This window comes from Emydura macquarii, unplaced genomic scaffold, assembly GCF_026122565.2.
Source record: "Emydura macquarii macquarii isolate MOO-44397 ecotype Brisbane River unplaced genomic scaffold, CSIRO-AGI_Emac_v2 contig_450, whole genome shotgun sequence".
Classification (NCBI taxonomy): Eukaryota; Metazoa; Chordata; order Testudines; family Chelidae; genus Emydura; species Emydura macquarii.
Window position 1 is genome coordinate 865,078 of NW_027130587.1, and position 20,211 is coordinate 885,288.

The 20,211-nt window shown below is 54.4% G+C and overlaps 2 protein-coding genes and 1 pseudogene across 5 annotated transcripts in view; 1 reads left to right on the forward strand and 2 right to left on the reverse strand.

Annotated features, from left to right (window-relative positions):
• Window positions 1-192: 192 nt before the first annotated feature.
• On the reverse strand, window positions 193-7,028 carry ABHD11 (abhydrolase domain containing 11). Of its 4 annotated transcripts, none has more exons than XM_067537731.1 (6): window positions 6,765-7,028; window positions 5,097-5,232; window positions 4,822-4,995; window positions 3,573-3,743; window positions 1,199-1,251; window positions 193-847 (listed from the first exon to the last, which is right to left on the reverse strand). In XM_067537731.1, the coding sequence occupies exons 1-6, from the start codon at window positions 6,899-6,901 to the stop codon at window positions 709-711; spliced, it is 810 nt and encodes a 269-aa protein (XP_067393832.1). In that variant the 5' UTR covers window positions 6,902-7,028; the 3' UTR covers window positions 193-708. The 4 variants fall into 4 exon arrangements, with proteins under 4 accessions (XP_067393832.1, XP_067393830.1, XP_067393831.1 ...); XM_067537729.1 differs by having other exon boundaries at window positions 1,070-1,251; XM_067537730.1 differs by lacking the exon at window positions 6,765-7,028 and adding an exon at window positions 6,117-6,286 and having other exon boundaries at window positions 1,070-1,251.
• A 1,566-nt stretch (window positions 7,029-8,594) lies between these two features.
• Window positions 8,595-20,211, forward strand: part of LOC137146407 (claudin-4-like) — a 52,650-nt gene continuing 41,033 nt past the window's right edge. The window contains exon 1 of the mRNA XM_067537664.1: window positions 8,595-8,600. The gene's annotated coding sequence lies outside the window, so the exon portion shown is untranslated. The remainder of the gene's footprint in view (window positions 8,601-20,211) is intronic.
• On the reverse strand, window positions 11,877-12,503 carry LOC137146651 (mitochondrial fission process protein 1 pseudogene; annotated as a pseudogene).

Here is a 20,211-nt window from a genome sequence, read left to right on the forward strand (position 1 = left end):
CCCTTGTCTTGTCTGTGGGAGAAGGCCTGCAGGTGTAGGTGTCTCAGTGCTGATTTGGCTTTATTTTAAATACTGTACAGCCCCAGGAAGTTATACAGACAGGCAGTGCAAGAGCAGGGAGCTCTGGTTCCAGCCTCTGGTGGAGGATGGAAACCTCCAGCAAGGCTGGAGTCTGGACAGACAGGACTCTGATACCTGCTCTGGAGCTCAGAGAAGCAGCCCAGGGAAGGGTGTGTGTGTGCTTAGAGGAAGCTGGGGAAGGGCTGAGAGGGGAAGGGGGCTGGGAATGGGAACAAGCTTAAGACCCCCAAAAAAGGGTTCAAATAAGAGGGAAGAACAGGGCCAGGGAGCCCACAGGCCACTGCCTGAACAGGCTGGGGATGCATGTGGAAAGGAATGATGGCCTGGGGGGAGCCTCATCTCCAGCTCTGCCATGGCCTGCTGGGACCAGCACTGAGGCCAAATCATCTCCAGCTGCATGGGGTGGAGAGAGATCCTGGCCCTGGCAATGCAACCGTGCTTCACACTCCGCTGACCGCCGCTCACACAGATGTGTGCCAAGTCTCCCGTCCCAGGGGCCCTGCTCATGAACAGGGGCCACACCTCAGCAGTGACCTGTCCCCAAAAGGATCCCCAGTCCTTCGTGTGGTGATCCAGGAGCAGGCAGCCCTGGAAATCCTGCTCTCTCCACCTGCCCAGGAAGCAGCTCTACGGCAGCAGCAGGAAGTTGCAGATGGCTGTGATGAACTCTTGGGACTTATCTGCATGGACCCAATGGCCAGCACCTGAGATATACTGGATCTCTGCCTCGGGAAAGAGCCGCTCGATCTCTGGGTAGTCCTCGGAGCTGCAGGGGGAGAGAACACACTGGAGAACTAGGGCCTGGGGCTTACACTGGGAATGCCCCCCCAACATGGTCAGCCTGGGGCTCACGCTGGGACCTCCCCCCCATATACACATCCCTCCAGTTCAGGGAGCCTGGGGCTCACTCCATCTCTCAGTACATGCAGCAGCCACATGAGAGGGAACAAGCCATGGGTCTCAGAGCCACGAGAGTCCCAGGACTCACCTGACATAGGGGGAGTCAGATCCTGCTAGGAAGAGAGTGGGTCCTGGGTAAGGCGAGTGGAATGCAGGGAAGCCCATGATATTGGCCATATGGTGGGAAATGGCCTCCAGGTTAACCCGCCACATGTACTGGCCCTCAGCTTCCACCAGGTTGGTGAGCAGGAACCGCCTTACCGCCGACACCTGCAGCGAGGGTAAACATAAGAACGGCCATACTGGGTCAGACCAACCGTCCATCTAGCCCAGTATCCTGTCTTCAGACAGTGGCCAATGCCACAATGCCAGGTGCTTCAGAGGGACTGAACAGAACAGGTACACAAGTGATTCATTCCATCAGCCATTCCCAGCCTCTGGCAAACAGCAATCCCTGCCTGTCCTGGCTAATAGCCATTGATGGACCTATCCTCCGTGAACTTATCTAGTTCTTTTCTGAACTCTATTATATCTTGGCCTTCATAACATCCTCTGGCAAGGAGTTCCACAGGAGTTCAGGCAAGGAGTTCTGCGTTGTGGGAAGAAATACTTCCTTTTGTTTGTTTTAAACCTGCTGCCAATTCATTTCATTTGGTGACTCCTGTTCTTGTGTTATGAGAAGGAATAAATAACACATCATTATTTATTTTGTCCACTCCGGTCGTGATTTTATAGACCTCTATCATATTCCCCCTTAGTTATCTCTTTTCCAAGCTGAAAAGTCCCAGTCTTATTAATTTCTCCTCATATGGAAGCTGTTCCATGCCCCTAATCATTTTGGTTGCCCTTTTCTGTACCTTCTCCAACTCCAATATATCTCTTTTGGGATGAGGCAACCAGATCTGCACATAGTGTTCAAGATGTGGGCGTACCATGGATTTATAAAGTGGCAATACGATATTTTGTTTTATTATCTATCCCTCTCCTAATGATTTGCAACATTCTGTTAGTTTTTTTAACTGGGGCTGCACATTGAGTGGATGTTTCCAGAGAACTATCCACAATGACCCCAAGATCTTTCTTGAGTGGTAACAGCTAATTTAGACCCCATCATTTTATATGTATAATTGGGATTATGTTTTCCAATGTGCATTACTTTGCTTTTATCAACACTGAATTTCATCTGCCATTTTGTTGCCCAGTCACCCAGTTTTGTGAAATCACTTTGTAACTCTTCACAGTCTGCTTTGGACTTAACTATCTTGAGTAGTTTTGTATCATCTGCAAATTTTGCCACCTCGCTATTCACCTCTTTCTCCAGATCACTGATGAATACGTTGAACAGCACTGGTCCCAGTACTGATCCCTGGGGAACACCACTATTTACCTCTCTCCATTCTGAAAACTGACCATTTAATTCCTATCCTTTGTTTCCTATCCTTTAACTAGTTACTGATCCAGAGAGGACCTTTCCTCTTATCCCATGGCTGCTTAGTTTGCTTAAGAACCTTTGGTGAGGGAGCCTGTCAAAGGTTTTCTGAAAATCTAAGTACACTATATCCACTGGATCACTCTTGTCCACATGCTTTTTGACCCCCCCAAAGAATTCTAGTAGACTAGTAAGGCATGATTTCCCTTTACAATAACCATGTTGACTCTTCCGCAACAAATCATATTTATCTGTGTGTCTGATAATTCTGTTCTTTACTATAGTTTCAACCAATTTGCCTGGTACTGAAGTTAGGCTTACTGGCCTGCATTTGCCAGAATCGCCTCTGGAGCCTTTTTTAAAAATTGGCATCACTTTAACTATCCTCCAGTCATCCAGTACAGAAGCTGATTTAAATTATAGGTTACATACCACAGTTAGTAGTTCTGCAATTTCACATTTGAGTTCCTTCAGAACTCTTGGGTGGATACCATCTGGTCCTGCTGACCTGTTACTGTTTAATTTATCAATTTGTTCCAAAACCTTCTCTAATGACACCTCAATCTGGGACAGTTTCTCAGATTTGGAACTGAAGAAGAATGGTTCAGGTTTGGGAATCTCCCTTACACACTCAGGCATGAAGACCAATGCAAAGAATTCATTTAGTTTCTCCACAATAGCTTTATCTTCCTTGAGTGCTCCTTTAGCAGCTCGATCATCCAGTGGCCCCACTGGTTGTTTAGCAGGCTCCTGTTTCTGACGTACTTAATTTTTTTGCTGTTACCTTTTGAGTCTTTAGCTAGCTGTTTTCAAATTCTTTTTTGGCCTTCCTAATTCTATTTTTTAAGGTGTGTTCATGTGTATCATGGTGCACACATGTATGCCAGCCAGGGATGCTCCAGGGCGCCCCGTCACACCCCCTCAGTAGCTGACCTGTCACACCAGGTCTCATGTGTCTGTTCCAGCACCCCCTCCCTACCCCAGCTGATCATGTGCTGGCCCTAGTGCCAATCCCCAGTGCAGGCCCAGCTGAGGTTACGACAGGCATCAGGGACAGGACTAAGAGAATGAGGACAGAAAAGCTCCAGCTGGGACTGGCAGGCTCTGAGACAGTGCGCTCCCGCAATGGGGTAGGAGGGGTCATCCTTGTGGGCTACCTTACCTGGATGACTGGACGCAGCTGATCCTCTGCCAGCCTGCGTGCTGTGGAGCGGGGGATTCCACTCGGGATGCTCACTCTCCTCATGGCAGAGATATAGGCCTGGAAATTCGTCACAGTCACGCTCTCTGTGGGACTAATGTCTACAGACACCAGGCGCTCCACAAGATCTGGCTGGGGACACAAGCGAGTGTAAGGATCCCACTCCAACAGGGACTCTGCTCAGGGCCACGAGGAGAGTGAGAAACAGTCAGAGAGCCCCGCACATAGATGTGCCCCCAAGAAAAACCAGCTCTGGGGAGTAGCTCCTACCCAAGGGCCTTCCACCCCTGACATGCCTGCCACTCTCCAGCAAAGATCCCAGAGCACACAACGGGGAGAGTACAGAGCAGACAGGGAAGGCTAAACAGGATTTTCACATCCAGCTTACATTTCCATAACACTCTGCCAAGTGAATGCTCCAAATCCCTTTATAGACTGGATAGCCGGGAGCTGCCAGCTAGCCCTGAAATGCAGCCACTTCTGGGGTGGAATATGGCACAGTAACTCTTACTGTGAGAATAGAGATTAACTCCCTAGATGAAATGGCAGGGTGTGTCAGAAGGCAGAACCCCACAACCAGATTTATGACAATGGGTCTTGGAAAATGCCGGGGAATTTTAAACCCACAGGCAATGAAGTCCTCATTGGAGAGAGAGCATCTGTAGGAGCACAGCAGTCTCTAGGACTAAGCTGAGATATTGCTTCCATGAAGGTGCAGAGAGAAGAGCACCCGGTACCAAAAGGCCATCCCCTTTCCTGTGCATGTGTTAACAGGTTCTGCCATGAGAAGTGGCCAGCCAGATCCTGCTCAATGGAGATGTGAGAAGGTCCCAGCTCCCCTTGAATAGATCCTTCCTCAGGACAAGGTCCATTATCTCCATGCGAACAGCACTCTGGGGTATTCACACAGAGGGAGCCTGTCCCAATAAACTGCGCTGACTGTGGGCTGGCCATGCCAGGGGCCAGAGAAAGGAACAAACCCCTCCACCTTCCCTTCGCCAGGCCCTGCCAGGACAGCAAACGCTGGGCTCTTATTCCTCACAGAACATGCCAACGTGCCCTCCTGCAACCCCATGGAAGGGGTTTCTTGCTCCTCACAACACCCCCTACCCCCCAGGGAGAGCCGCGTGGTGGGAAAGGGCAAACAGTAGCAATTGCCCCAAACTCTGAACCCTGCTGGCCGCTCCCCAGCAGCCGCATGTACACGTACCTGCTGCAGTGCCAGCGTCATGGCGGTTTTGCCGCCCATGCTGTGGCCAACCAGGACACACTTGGGGAGGTGCAGCTGGCGCAGGAGGCGCTGCACGTCCAGACTCATGGCCTCGTAGCTCATGGTGGCACTGTGCGGGCTCTCGCCGTGGTTCCGAGCGTCCATGGTCAGCACCTGGCAGGGGAGAGGAGCCGCTGCAAGCTGGGCAGGGCAGGCCCAGAGCTCAACCCCTTGGCTGCCCCCTGTACTGGCCCAGCCCTGCCCCTTGTTCTCACCTTGCGGCCGCTCCGCTGCACCAGGGCCCGGGCGATGGCACGGAAGTTGCCCTTACTTCCCAGCAGGCCATGCAGGAAGACGAGTGGGGGCTGTGGCGCAGGTCCATCGAACACTGTGTACGAGAGGGGCAGAGGCCTGCAAAACATGGGCATTGAGCTGGGCTGGGGGAAGGACAGACTGGGCCAAGCCAGGGCAGGATATGGGCTGGGCAGGACACAGGCTGGGCCATAGACAGGTCACAGGCCAGGGGCAGGACAGCCAGGCCAGGTTGGACCAGGGATATAGAGTTACTATACATCTGGTTTTCCTGGACATGACCCACTACAAAGGAAAGGGGCAGTGGCCTCCAAAACACAGACACTGAGCTGGGCTGGGGGAAGGATGGGGCTGAGGGCAGTATATAGACCAGGTTGAACATGACACAGATTGGGGACATGGCAGGACCTGAGCTGGGAGAGAAGGGGAAGGACCTGGGCCGAGGACAAGACATGGACCAGGACACAGCTGGAACATGGACAAGACCTGGGTTAGGCCGGGCGCGGTCAGGATACGGGCCAGGCCAGGGCAGAACATGGGTTGGGGGCAGGACAAGGGCTGGGCCAAGGCAGGCCACAGGCCAGGGGCAGGACACAGCCAGGCCAGGTTGGACCAGAGATATAGGGCTACCATACATCTGGTTTTCCAGGACATGACCTCTTTTTTAGTAGTTTGCCCTTTGTCCAGGGAGATTTTTCCAATAAGAGGAAATGTCTGGAATTCTTTCCTTCCGGAGCAGACATTGCAGCTCAGAAAGAGCTGCCTCCCTGCCTCAATTGATCTCTCCTGCAGCTGCTGGGTCCTGCCCGGGCCCGCCAGGTAAGCCGAGCTGCTAAGTGCCTGTCTGCAGTGCTGGGCTGCCTGCCCCCAGGGGGCCTCAGAGACCAGCCAGGACTCTGGGAGAGGTGACAAAGCCCTGGCTGGGGCCTGGGATAATTTAGTTGAGGTTGGTCCTGCTTTGCGCAGGGGGTTGGACTAGATACCTCCTGAGGTCCCTGCCAACCCTCATCTGCTATGATTCTGTGCTGACAGCCAGGCTCCAGGCCGGCTCCCTGTAGTCGGGAGGGGGAGAGGCCTGCAGGGAGGCTCTGACTGACTAGTCCTGGGGCTGCGCCAGCCACCCTGCCACCGTGACAGGGGGAGCGACACTGCCCCCGGCCACACCTCGAGAGTGAGGCCACCGGTACCTGCTCCAGCCACCCCACCTCCCCCCCCATACTCCCTCCAACCCCCACCCCTCCCAGCACCCCCCATACCTCCTCCCAGCCACCCCACCTCCCACACCCCCCAATACCCCCTCCAACCCCCCACCTCCTCCCAGCACCCCCCATACCCTCCAACCCCCCACCTCCTCCCAGCACCTCCTCCCAGCCACCCCCCAGGTATCCCCGTGCACCCCCCTCTCTTTGGGAACATCCCAGCAGGTATCCCCGTGCCCTCTCTTTGGGAACATGGGGGGTGTGTGTGTGACCCTACGGGGCCGCGCAGCGCACACTCGCGCTGGGGGCTGGCTACTGGCCGGGCCGGGCCGCTGGCCACGTGGCGGCCGCACTGGCCCGAGCTCGGGAGCGGGGGGAGGGGGAACAGGACGGGGACGGAGGAACGCAGTGTGGGCGGGGCAGAACGCTTACGTCATCGAAGGGCGCCCGGCCGCGCTGCCGCACCATCCTCGGGTGCCGGCCGGGGCGCGGGGCGGGTCTCGGGGCCGGGGAGCTGCCCGCGCGGCCTGGAGGAGGCAGAGGCGGGGGCGGCCGAGCCAGCGGCGCATCGGGGCGAGGGGGGGCGGTCACCAAGGAGACCGGCCGCGCGACCCGCCACACGTAGGGGTTGAGCCAGCGGGACTCGGGGGCGGGGCTGCCACAAGCTCCGCCCCTCCGCTGCGGCCCGACGGCGGAACAAAGCGAGAGTTGTGCGACCTCGCCCTGGGGCCAGCGAAACCCGCAGCACGTGACCGATACCGGCCGCGAGCCTCGCGTCAGAGCCAGCCCCGCCCCTCGCAGCCGGCCTCGGCCTGGCCTAGCCCCGCCCGCCTCAGGGGAGGGGCGCTGCTGCTGCTGCGCGCGGGCTCGGGGCCAGTCTTGGCTCCCGCCGCCCAGCGCGGACTGCCCGAGCCCGCCCGTCCCCGCCCCGCCCCGCCCCGCTCCTGGGCAGGGCGGACACTCCCGTCCCTCCCAGCCCCCTCCCCAGCCACGGCCAGGTTCGCCCCTTCCCCTCCGCAGTGCCCTGCCCGGGGGGGGCTGCCCGCTTGGTGCCGGGCGCCTCGGGCCTGCCCTGCTGGCTGCGGGCGCCCGGGGAGCGGTGCCGTGCCGTGCGCCTGTCCCCTCGCCCGCCCCCCGGCGCCCCGTCTCGATCAGCGCGAAAGCGGCTGGGCGAGCGGAGCCACTCGGCGGGTTGATGGGGCCATCGAGCCATAAAGGCAGCGGGAAGGAGGCCCCAGGCCGGTCTGATAAGCCAGGCCGGGCGGGGACAGGGCTGGGCCCGCTGTGCTTAGTGCCACTCCGGCTGCAGACGAGCGCTGCCCTTTGCCCAGGGGCCCAGGCAGAGCCGGGATCTCGGCGCGGGCGGTGCAGGAAGGAGCCCGTAGCCTGTCCTGAGGAGCCGGGCTTTGATCTGGAGTGTCCCGGCCCTGCAGGGCCTTGGGCTTAGCCGGTACTAAACCAGCCCGGCTGCTGGTGTGGGGCTTGTCCCCCGCCCCGTGCACAGGGCTTGTCCCGGCCAAGGCGACACACCCTCTCGACGGGCACGCCAGCCTGCCCCAGCCGGATCGTGCAGGCTCAGGCCGGCCGGCCCACACCTTCCCAGAAGCATCGGCAGGTCGCTGTGCAGAGAATGCTGCATGGCCTCCCGAACGGAGCGAGGGCAGGTCACCAGTGACACGGCAGTGCTGGTGCTGGGCTCACCAGTGTGTGCGGCTTCTGGACGGCAGCCTCCATCTTAGCTGCCTGTGGGGCAGTCAGAAGAGCCATTTCAGTGCGAGTCCCTCTGCCTCTCCCCAGAGTCAAATGTTCCTTAGGCCTGAGCGGTCTCCTACCCAGGCTGATTCCATATGATTCTGGGAGGCTACAGCAGCACTAGCTGAATGCTGGGGGAGAGTCTGGCCCTGTTACTCGAAGCATCTCTTTGTGCTCGCTCTCACTCAGCTAGCCTGACACAGGGTAGTCAAGTGTGTGTGTGTGAGGCGGGGAGGACCTGGGTCTGCAAAGACAATGATGAATGGCTGGACGTGACCAGGGTGAAGCCCAGCGGAGGGGTCACAGCTCTCAGCATCCATGCCTGAGATGAGATGCACAAACTGCATCGAAAGCACAAGTGTGTCTGTGCCCGCATGTCTGGGAGTGTGAGGCGAGCTGTACGCAGGTGTGTGTGTCAGGTGTGAGTGTGCATGTGCATGCTTCTGAGGAAGGACCTAGACTCCAGAAAGTCTTGTCTGCATACTTCTGCACAAAATCAGCACAGCCCCCTTGTGTGTGGCCACACTTCTGGTCTAAACCAAGCAACGCTGCTCTCAACGCCTTTCTGCTGCTAGAACTGCAGCCACCTAGGGGGATGCCCCAATTTACCTACACTGGTTTTTCTACCAATGTAGTTAAGTCTGTGCAGAGCTGTGCATGGACCAGCCGTAAAAGGGATCTCTGTCCCTCTGCAGCACCAGGGCCTTGCTCTGTAATCCACACTGGGGCCTGCCTTCTGACCAGCTCCTTCTCATTTCCTCCTGAGTCTAATGCAGGCTGCTTCTCACCACAGTGCTGATCACTGACGCCTCCTGTCGTGAGAGCGCTGTGTTGGTCCACCAGGGCTCAGCTCTGCTTAGGCCAAGCACGCACAATGTGTGTCTGTGCTCAGCACTAAGCGGCATCATACATAACGTCCAGCCTGCTCTCTCCAGCTGGATGCCAGGGTTTGATTCCTTATTCACCTCCTGGGAAACTTTTTGGGGTTACCTGGGCTGTCCAGGGTTAATCACAACCACTTGTGCACAGCGGGAGAGAGCCCATCTGTCCACCACGGGAGACGCTCCCCAAGTCCCCAGCCACTGGCTGATGGCACCACAGGTGCTTGGTTGTGCAAGCCCCACTGTTTTGCGTAAGGACGGCCGTACTGGGTGAGGCTGATGGTCCAGCTAGTCCAGTGTCCTGTCTTCCAACAGTGGCCAGTGCCAGCTGCTACAGAGGGAATGAACAGAACAGGGCAATTTATCAAGTGATCCATCCTCTGTTGTCCAGTCCCAACTTCTGGCAGTCAGAGGTTTAGTGACACCCAGAGCATGTGGTTGTGTTCCTGACCATCTTGGCTAATAGCCATTGATTCACCTATATTCTAGGAACTTACTTAAATATACTTTGAACCTAGTTATACTTTTAGCTTTCACAACATCCCGTGGCAACGAGTTTCACAGGTTGTGCATTGTGCGAAGAAGTACTTCCTTATTTTTGTTTAAAACCTACTGCCTATTAATTTCATTGGATAACCCGTGGTTCGTGTATTATGTGACAGGGTAAATAACACTTCCTTATTCAATTTCTCCACACCATTCACGATTTTATAGACCTCTATAATATCCTCCCTTAATCATCTCTTTTCCAAGCTGAACAGTTCCAGTCTTTTTAATCACTTCTCTATACAGAAGCCATTCCATACCCCTAATAATTTTTGTTGCCCTTCTCTGTATCTTTTTTCCAATTCTTATATACCTTTTTTGAGATGGGGTGACCAGAAGTGCATGCAATATTCAAGGTATGGGTTTACCATGGATTTAGATAGTGTCATTATGAAATTTATGGTTTTATTATCTATCCCTTTTTTAATGGTTCCTAGCATTTGTGACAGCTGCTGCATCCTGAGTGGATGTTTTCAGGGAACTATTCACAATGACTCCAAGCTCTCTTTCTTGGGTGGTAACAGCTAATTTAGATCCTGTCATTTTGTATATGTAGTGCAATTGTGTTTTTCAAAGTGCATTATTTTTAATTTATCAACTGTGACAGGGCCAGACCTGATGGCTGTAGGAGAGGGTGTTTTTTTTTTTTTTTTTTCTTTTTTCATGTTTAAAGCAGTTTATTGGCAGAATCGGAAGTGAGGGAGTTGGAGTCATGGAGGGGGCACCTGCGTAGTCAACAGCAGGAACTGGGGCCAGTGAGTGACTGACTGAATGCAAGTAACCCCCACCCCAGGATTTCACAGTAAATATAGATCTCTCAAGGGGCCAAAACTAAGGTGATCAGGAACAGTCAACATGGATTCACCAAGGGAAAGTCATGCTTGACCAACCTGATTGCTTTCTATGATGAGGTGACTGGCTCTGTGGATGTAGGGAAGGCGGTGGATGTGATATACCTTGACTTTAGCAAAGCTTTTGATATGTCTCTCACAGTATTCTTATCAGCAAGTTAAAGAAGTATGGGTTGGATGAATGGACTATAAAATGGATAGAGAACTGGCTAGATCATCGGGCTCAATGAGTAGTGATCAATGGTTCCATGTCTATCTGGCAGCCGGTCACAAGCAGAGTGCCCCAGGGGTCGGTCCTGGGTCCGGTTTTGTTCAACATCTTCATTCATGATCTGGAGGATGGGGTAGATTGCACCCTCAGCAAGTTTGCGGATGACACTAAGCTGGGGGGAGTGGTAGATACCCTGGAAGGTAGGGATAGAATACAGGAGGACCTAAACAAACTGGAGGATTGGGCCAAAAGAAATCTAATGAGGTTCAACAAAGAAAAGTGCAGAGTCCTCCACTTAGGAAGGAAGAATCCCATGCACAGCTATAGACTGGGGACCGACGAGCTGGGCAGCAGCTCTGCAGAAAAGGACCTGGGGGTAACAGTGGATAAAAAGCTGGATATGAGTCAGCAGTGTGCCCTGGTTGTCAAGAAGGCTAATAGCATATTGGGCTGCATTAGGAGGAGCATTGCCAGCAGGTCACGGGAAGTGATTATTCCCCTCTATTCGGCATTGGTGAGGCCGCATTTAGAGTATTGTGTCCAGTTTTGGGCCCCCCCCCCCCCCCCACTACAAAAAGGATGTGGAGAAGTTGGAGAGTCCAGCGGAGGGCAACCAAAATTATTAGGGGGCTGGAGCACAGGACTTAGGAGGAGAGGCTGAGGGAACTGGGCTTGTTTAGTCTGCAAAAGAGAAGAATGAGGGGGGATTTGATAGCAGCCTTTAACTACCTGAAAGGGGGTTCCAGGGAGGATGGGGCTAGGCTGTTCTCGGTGGTGACAGATGACAGAACAAGGCGCAATGGTCTCACGTTGCAGTGGGGGAGGTCTAGGTTGGACATTAGGAAGAAGTTTTTCACTAGGAGGGTGGTGAAGCTCTGGAATGGGTTATCTAGGGAGGTGGTGGAATCTCCATCTTTAGAGGTTTTTAAGCTGAGGCTTGACAAAGCCCTGGCTGGGATGATATAGCTGAGGTTAGTCCTGCTTTGAGCAGGGGGTTGGACTAGATACCTCCTGAGGTCCCTTCCAACTCTAATATTGTATGATTCTAACATGGTCCCCTGGCTTTCTAAGTTAAGCTATAGAATCTACCAGCGCTAGGCTGGACTAGCATCCCATTGCATCAGTGTGTGTGGGGGGCAGAGGGCCCTCTTCTCCCTGTACGCCCTGGGGAAGGCCCAAGGCAGCACAAATAACCCTGAAGTCCCATGCTGCCAAAGCAGCCAAGCTGCCAGCACAGATGTAGGGCACCAGCTCTTGGTAATGCAGGCCTAGTGCTAATGCTTCTCAAACAGGGGAGTCTCCGCTAGGGAAAGGCTGCTCCAACCCACTTCCTCTCCTGCCCCCATCTCACAGTAAATAGGTTTAACACCAGCAAATGAGTCTGAAATACAGTGGAGTCAGCTGTGGAGCTGGGGCGTGAGAGGTGTTCCCCCTGCTTCAGCAGCCAGGGGAGGCTGCATCCGGAGGAAGAGGGGTGTTTCTCTTCTGAACTGTAGAGTTTGCGGAGGCTGGAGTCCATCAGGAAATCCACGGCTCTGTCGATGGGCTTGATGATGAAGGGAATGGCTGAGAGGCCGATGGCAGTGGTCGTCCACTTCCGGACGGGGAGAGGCTAGCGGATCATGGTGCCCAGGAGGTAGAGGGAGGCAGCACAGATGCGGTTAATGGTGAAGCCGGGGATGGCTACAGAGGCCAGGGCCTGCCACACAACGTATCCACCACGACCACCCGCGTCGTCTTCCCATGCAACCGCTGCCTTCTTTTCCTTATCAACCGCGTTGGCCATCACGTACACCGTTGCCACTCCATAGCTCGCCCAGACCAGCGAGACGGGCACGATGGCTCTGAAGGACTCTCCAACTTCATTGGCGTAGCCCAGGTAGCGCACCTACGTGTCCCGGTACAGGTCGGTCTCTGCCGGGGGCCCCATGGCAGCGGCTGCTGCTGGCTCATCCAGCCCCAGAAGGTGTATATATTAGCCCCAGGATTAACAAATCCTTGTTCCCTGGGTGATTCAGCCAGGGTTACTCCTGGTCAATTAGGCCACCTGAGGCCAATTAAGGAGCTTGCCCTAGCAATTAAAGGCCTCCCTTTCAGGTTGAAAGGGAGTTGAGAGGAGGAGCAGCTGTGCCGTGCCGTGCCGTGCCGTGCCGTACCGTAGCTTAGAACTGTTGCTGCCACAATACCAAAGGTATGGGAGTTAAGGAGAAGCCTGTCCGGGCAGGGCTGAGCGTCGTAGGCACGGGGCCTGAAAGAGGACCCAGCTGCTCAGACAACTGAGCGAAGGAGTTGAGGTGGGGTGACCTCAACCAAACGGGAGGATCACAGGGACAGAGAGACCCAAGATGAGGAAGGCGGAAGAACGCTCGCCCCGGTTCCAGGAAGTGGACCATGAGCAGTGGGGCCAAGGACAGGCGGCCCAGGGAAGGTAGTAGCTCTCATGGACTAAGCGGTTTGAGGCTACTCCTCACAGGGTCCCTGGGTCGGGCCCGGGGTAGAGGGTGGGACCGTGGAGGGGCGGAACAGGCCTCCCTCGCCACATAACATAGAATTTCATCTGCCATTTTCTTGTCCTCTGACCCAGTTTAGTGACACCCCTTTGCAGATGCTTTAGACTTAACTATCTTGAGTAATTTAGTATCGTCTGCAAATTTTCCACCTCACTGTTCACTCCCTGTTCCAGAGTCATTTACCAACATGTTGAACCCAGTGCATATCCTTGGGGGACCCTACTATTTACCTCTCTTCACTGTGAAAACTGACCATTTATTCCTACCCTTTGTTTCCTATTTTTTAGCCAGTTATTGATCCATAAGAGGGATCTCCCTTTTTATCCCATGACTCCTTTCTTTGCTTAAAAGTCTTTGGTCAATTCTGCAATTTCCTATTTGAGTTCCTTCAGAAGTTGAACTCTTGGGTGAATACCATCTAGTCTTGGTGACTTTATCAATTTGTTCCAAAACCTCTTCTATTGACACCTCAAGCTGGGACAGATCCTCAGATTTGTCACCTAAAACAAATGACCTGGGTGTGGGACTATCCCTCACATCCTCTGCATGAAGAGCGATGCAAGGAATTAATTTAGCTTCTCTGCAACGGCCTTGTCTTCCTTGAGTGCTCCTTTTGCATGTTGATCATCCATGGCCCCCCTGATTGTTCAGCAGGCTTCCAGCTTCTGATGTACTTAAAAATGTTTTTGCTGTTAGCTTTTGAGTCTTGCTAGTTGCTCTTCAAATTCTTTTTTGACCTGCCTCATTATACTTTTACACTTGACTTGCCAGGGTTTGTTCCTTTCTAGTTTCCTGAGTAGGATTTGACTTTGTTTTTACAGGGTGCCTTTTTGTCTCTAATCCCCTCATTTACTTTGTTGTTTAGCTTTGGTGGTAGGGTTAGCGGGCTGGGTTTTTTTGGTCCTCTTACTGATTTTTTTTAATTTGGGGTACACAAATTGTTTGAGCCTCTATGAATATTTTTAAAAAGTCTCTATGCAGCTTGTCATCGTTTCACCCTTATGACTGTTCCTTTTAATTTCCATTTAATTAGCTTCCTCAGTTTTATGTAGTCTGCTGGCAAGCAATATACACACCCCACTTTGTAACATTCGAGTGTCCAGTGCCTTGTCTTTTGGACACCCTTAATATGCACTGATCTGCTGCCTCTGTGGATGCAGTGCCCCCCAGTCCACTGGTTTCAGCTCAGTTCAGCACTCCTTAGCACAAGGCATTTAGACATGTCTATAATAAAACCAAACTGAAGTTTAATTCATAGAGCTTGAAACAGCAGTTCAAATAAAAGAAGTAGCCAAAAATCAAAGGGTTTGAAACCTAAGGTTCTAATTCAAATAAAAACATAAAAGACAATCTACAGCCTATGCTTTTTAACTAGTTCCTTCCCTGTCTAATAAGGTATTTCTCACCCAATGGTCAGTCCTTGCAGCGCTTGTCCAGTCCAGAGAGCTGGGATGCACCTTTCATGAGGCACCCTGCCGGCAGAGTGTCTCTTTAGTAACGGATAACAATTGGTGCCGTTCCCTTTGCTCTTACACAGTTACGCAGGTTACTGTCTTAGCCCGGGGGCCTCCATCTGTCTCAGTAAATGCTCAAATCCCCAGCTGGCGCAGACAGTAAACAAAGTGCTGTCGGGTCTCCGCAGATGCTCACCTTGTTCGGTGCTGATTGAGCTAGCCCTGAGACCCTCCCTCGCCCCAGCTGCAAGTCTCACTTCAACAGTTGTGCAGCCTAATTTACATTTGATATACCTGCCAAACTGTTTCCCATACTACCATTGTGTGGTAACCACGGCAACCAGCTAGTTCTCTTTTGCAAGAGAGCCCACATGCCCCCCTTTGATGGTCAGACACGGGTAACAGACCCGCCTGGCCGTGTCTGAGGAGAACCCCCTTGTAAGCGCGTTGTCTCCGTGGGAGGCCACGGCGGCTTCCTACAGACAGGGAAATAGCTCGCGCTTGGCGAGGGAGCAGTCTTAGCAATCCACCCTTAGGCAGGGTGAGCACCCAGTCTACCGCTCAGGCCCCCAATCTGTGTGAGCGAACAAGGAGTCAGTTGCTCCAACCCTTAGGTAGGGTGAGCAGCGAGCAAGGCAACGGCCTCCGGAGCGGTCAGGAGAGAGATTCTCCTGGGGTGGCTAGGGAAAAGGGGAAGGGGAGGGGGACGCAGGCCCACCCGTCTCCACTGCGTCCCAGCCCAGGGCCCTAGTAGTGGCAGAAGTGGCTGCCACTGTGTCGGCGGGGCTCCCGCCACAACACACCGACTATAACGGGGATTCAGCCACGGCACGTGGCTGTCCCTGGGCTACTTCCTCCCCACTGACCCCAGTACCTGCCTCCTCTGGGCTGCCAGGGTATTCCGCCGGGCCTAGCGTCAGTCCCTCTGCATCGACCGGGGGTAAGGCGGGGAGTTCCTCTTCAGAGGGCAGCTCCTCAAGGTCGTTGTAGGTAGGGAGAGGCTCGGCCTCTGGCAGCTCCTCCAAGTCCTGCCCCAACTCAGGGAGGGGCTCGGCAGCCAGCAGCTCCTTCAGATCTGGCCTGGCCTCAGGGGGTACCCGCGACTCGGGCTGCTCCGGGGTTTTGGCCCAGTCCTGGGGTTCCAGTGTCTGGGCCCAGGCTCGGGGTAGCTCAGCCCAGTCATCCTGGCCGAGCTGCCTGGTCCAGCTCTGCAAAGGCCCTATCCAGTCCCCAGGCGGGGCCGGGATTCATCGGCGGCTCGGCTCAGCTCCGGCCTAGGCCTCTGCTGGCAGGGCAGCACGTCTGTCTCTGGCAACAGTCTGGGCCCTACTGGGCTCAGGGGCCAGGCTTTTATACTTCCCCTTCCTGTCGTGGCTCCGCCCCGCTGCCGCCGATTGGACTGGCTGGGTGGTCCTATCTCGGCCCGGGTCCCTTGTTGCCGGGCAGACTCCGTGGCAGGGCATGAGGTGGTCCAATCAGGGCGCTCGCGCCCTTCCTCGGGCTCTGGCTCCGTGGGAGGCCACAGCGGCTTCCTACACCCCTCCTTTGGGGATTGTGAGGTTTGCTGCAGGTTTGTGACGTGCATGGAGGAGCCTGCACAGACTATAGTGTGGTGATGCTCATGGGCCATTCCCACGCATAACAGACAGCAAGTGGAGACCCCCTTCCTCCCCAAGAGCACCCAGGGGTGCCCATTGGGTCTCCACACCTCCCCTCATTGGGCCCTGCTCTCATGCCCTGGAGAGGGGCACTCATGTCCGTGTCCCTAGTCCTGTCTGAGGGTCAGTGGGGTCACACACCCCAAGGTGCCAGTCCTTTTGCGGCTCTGGGCCTGGGCGCCTTGCAGCACAGGGTGGAGGGTTGCAATGGACAGCAGGCTGCCTAGGGGGGTTAGGTGTTGCCGTGCTGAGTGGAGCAGCGCCTGGCTACCTTTGAGGGTCTGGGCCTCAGAAATTTCAGTGCCACTGACTTCCTCAAAATCCCTGTGTCACGCTGGCTGGGTTGGGGGGCGGGGAGCATTTAGTATATTGTTTGACATCAGTATGTCAAAGTCATAGTAATTCATGTGAGATATGCCACGTCAGGTGCTGTTAGAAAGGCTGTACTGTGCTAAGTCAAATGATGATGTTTATGTTCATGTGTTGTGTGTAATGGAAGTTATGGATGTTTGATATATCTGTATTTCAGATTGTGCTGTCTAACACCTCAGACTGGATGGCTGCAGTGATAGCCTGCTTCATGGCCCATTGAGACAGTCACAGGTGCAAGGGGCCCAGGGGGAGAAGCCAGGGATATACCTGATGAGTCACCAGGACTTACTCATGTGACTCTGGACTCCATTTTGGTTCCTGTGAAATTCCACAAGCAGCATGGCAGGGGCCAGAGGACATAAAAAGGCAAGTGCATGGAATCCATTTTGTCTTCAGTCCTATTCAGCTTTCAGCCACCTATCTACCTCTGGATCAAGTCATCTGCAACTGAACTGAAGCTGTGAAACAAAGGACTGAGACCCATCCAGGTACTGGATGTGCACCAGACGGACTGTACACGACTGCAAACTCCACAATTCTTCTAGAAACCTGATGTATAAGGACTTTCCAATCATTTGTATGTATCTGATTGCTCTAATCATTTAACACTTCTCTTATGGTTTGCTCCTTTCTTTTTATAATAAACCTTTAGTTTTAGTTACTACAGGATTGGCTGGCAGCGTGGTGTTTTGGGTAAGATCCAAACTTATATTGATCTGGTGCTGTGGCTGACCCTTTGGGGTCAGGAGGAACCTTTTTAGTAAAGAGCATAGAGTTTAAATAACTGGTCTCTTTACTGGACCTGGTGGCTGATTGGGGGCCGGAGACTGGAATGCAGTAAAGGGAGCTGTGTGTATTTGGGTACTAGCTTCTTGATAACCAGTTTGGAGAATTAGAAGCACAGTTTGTGGCTGGTTGGGAAGTCTGACTTCAGTGCCACCCACCAGTGCTGGGAGAATCTGCTCTCCGTTTGCAGCCTGCCCTGACCTTGGCATTTTCAGGGGGCTGCCCTGGGCATGGATGGGTCACACCCTGCTTGGCTGCTGCCTAACCCTGTAGGCACCTACAATTCCTCGATGGCTACATTTTCCCTGTAAAAGTGCCCAGCTTTTGGGCATGTGCACTCACTCTAGGCCTCCAGACCCCAGCTTATGCGCCAGCAGGACAGATGCTCCCCTGCCTAATTCGCCTACCAGCCTGGAGCCCATACAAAATCCAGCCTGAGTCGTCGTCACCCTTTAGGCCCAGCAGTTAGGGCGCTCCGCTGGGCTGTGGGAGTCCCAGGTGTCCTGCTAGGGTGAAAGGATTTTAACAGGGGTCTCGCCCGTCGGGAGAGTGCGCTAACCACTGGGCTATGGCTACTCCAGTGTGGGATTCTCTCCGTCTTCGGCTAAAGATGTACATAGCCGTTGGGCCAGAGAGCAGAGGTATGTCTACAATGCACTCAAGAGATGTGGGGGCAACCTGTCTAGATGCCCCCAGCTGGCCTTGATCAAAGCTAGGCCAAGCAACAATAGCAATGAAACCAGGGTGCCTAGAAAATCCTGCGACCCACAAAGCCCGGGTCAGGCTGCTAGACCCCGAGACAGTGCGAGGGGAGAGAGCACCTGAGCAGGGAGCCACACAAGCCAGCAGCCTAGGTAGGGATTTGCCTAAAGTATCCAATAGCAGTTGCTGATGAGAGGGGTGTGTCCTAAGCTCCACCCCTCTCTGGGATTTAGGCTTCACCCTCTCTTGGATTGTGATGCCCAGCCAGGAGCCCTGCCCTTTCCCTGGAGCCTATGCTGATTTTCACCAGAGGAGGAGGACGTGCTGCCCGTCCCTTATAGCGTGTGCCCCCATGGCTAGAGCACTGGCCCGAGGCGTGGGAGATCTGAGGACAAGTCTGCCTGCGGAGGAGGAGGAACAAGGAACAGAGATCTCCCACCTCTCAGCAGTGTGCTCCCATCACAGGGCTGGGGGACAGCTGGACGTGGGGCTGCCTCAGTCTCCCCTGGTGAAGCTGTTCCACTGTGGATAAATGACTGAATAGTCACAGGGCCAGTGAGAGAACAGCTCTATGGTTAGTGAGCAGACCCAGAATCCAGTCCCCCTGCTCCACTGATCATTCATCCAAAGTGGAGAAGCTTCAATTGCTGGAATGGAAACCCCCATCACAGGGTGCCATAGCCCAGTGGTTAGAGCGCTGCCCTGAGGGGAAGAGACCCTGTGCAGCTCCTTGTCCCCTCCGGCAGGGAGAGACTTGACACCCTAGGTGAGTGCTCTAAGCACGGGACTAAACGGCAGAAGGCAGCTCCCGTTCCTCCAGCTGGATTTTGAATGGGCCCTGATCCACTAGGTGTGCTCAGAGCCAGGCCTGCCAGATTAAAGCGAGCTGCTTTGTGCCTAATGACGCTGAAACCCCACCTCTGATTGCGGTGTAGCATAGGCCCTACAGTTAACCTGGGCATTTGTGCCCCTGCCTGTCTCGCTTGGTTTGAGGTCAGCCTGTGCGCACGCCCAGGGGTAGAAATGCAGGCGTCTAGGGAGCTTCACCCTGAAAAGGTAGGTGCCGCCTGGGTTTAGGCACCTACAGGGTTAGGTGGCGGCAGAACAGAGTTTTGTGACTCGCAGGGGTGCTTAAAAATGGGATCAAGGCAACTGCCTCTGGGGTTTAGGTGCCTAAGTCCCTTTGTGGATCTGGGCCTTAGCGCCTTTCATGGCTTGTGTGTTGGGAACTGGCCAGTTCTGTTCTGGATTCCCAGCAAGCAAATGCTGAGTCTGCCTCAGGGTATGTCTGCCCTGCGAGCTAAGGTGTGGTGAGATTGCAGCTCACGGGGGCACCTGCGCTAGCTTTCATCTAGCTGCCACGACTGAAAAGAGCAGTGAAGATGCGGCAGTGAGTGCAGGCCTCAGTGTGGGCTGTACAAACCCACCTGGAACGCCAGGTGTGGACTCATGTCCTAGCGTGCGCCGGGGGCTGAGCTGCCACAGCTGCGTCGCTCTCTTTCATCGTGCTCGCTAGATTAACGCTAGCAAGGATGCGCTTACCTGAGCGGCACTTACACCGCTGAGTGCAACAGAGACACACCCGCAGGGCAGACATAGACGATTACTTGGCCGCAATGTTCTTGGCATGTGGTTGTTATTAAATCAAGTAATATTGAGAAGTCTGATTAGCTGAAGTGAGGCAGTTTGAATGTCAGGAAATTAGGATTTGGCCGTTCAAGCGGTTTTAAACACCAGGAAGTCTGGCAATGCCCAGGTAAATTTCCATTCTTAACCCCACCTCTGTCTTTCCCCCTTGCTGACACGCCCCTTGATGGTGCAGGGCCCCTTGTCTCTGGTGCACATGCAGCCTGGATTGCAGTCGTCCGAGGGGTTGCAGCATGATGCTCTCTCCCGTACTCCCCCTTCCAGCCTGTGTCAAGCCCCAGGGCTCTGTCTCCCCTTGCTAGGCTGGCTCTGATGCTGGGCTCTCGGTGTGTATCTGGATAGTGTCATCTCTGACATACGGCAAGGGTGTGTGGAGTCAGGAGGGGACCAGCCCACGGTGAGGGGGGGTCTGAGGGCAGGGTCCTGTGTGCACCATGTGGGGGTTAATATTTGTGACGTCCAGGCTGTACCATGGGATCAGGAGATGAGCAGGAGGCGGGGTGGGAAGG

Bases quoted from the DNA above. Each gene is read 5' to 3' on its own strand.
- ABHD11 (XM_067537729.1), bottom strand. From the start codon at position 6,901: ATGCGCCGCTGGCTCGGCCGCCCCCGCCTCTGCCTCCTCCAGGCCGCG. The intron at 5,233-6,764 runs GTAAGCGTTCTG...CATGTTTTGCAG, and splicing joins GCCGGGCGCCCTTCGATGAC to GCCTCTGCCCCTCTCGTACA. The intron at 848-1,069 runs GTGAGTCCTGGG...CTCCCCCTGCAG, and splicing joins TCTGACTCCCCCTATGTCAG to CTCCGAGGACTACCCAGAGA.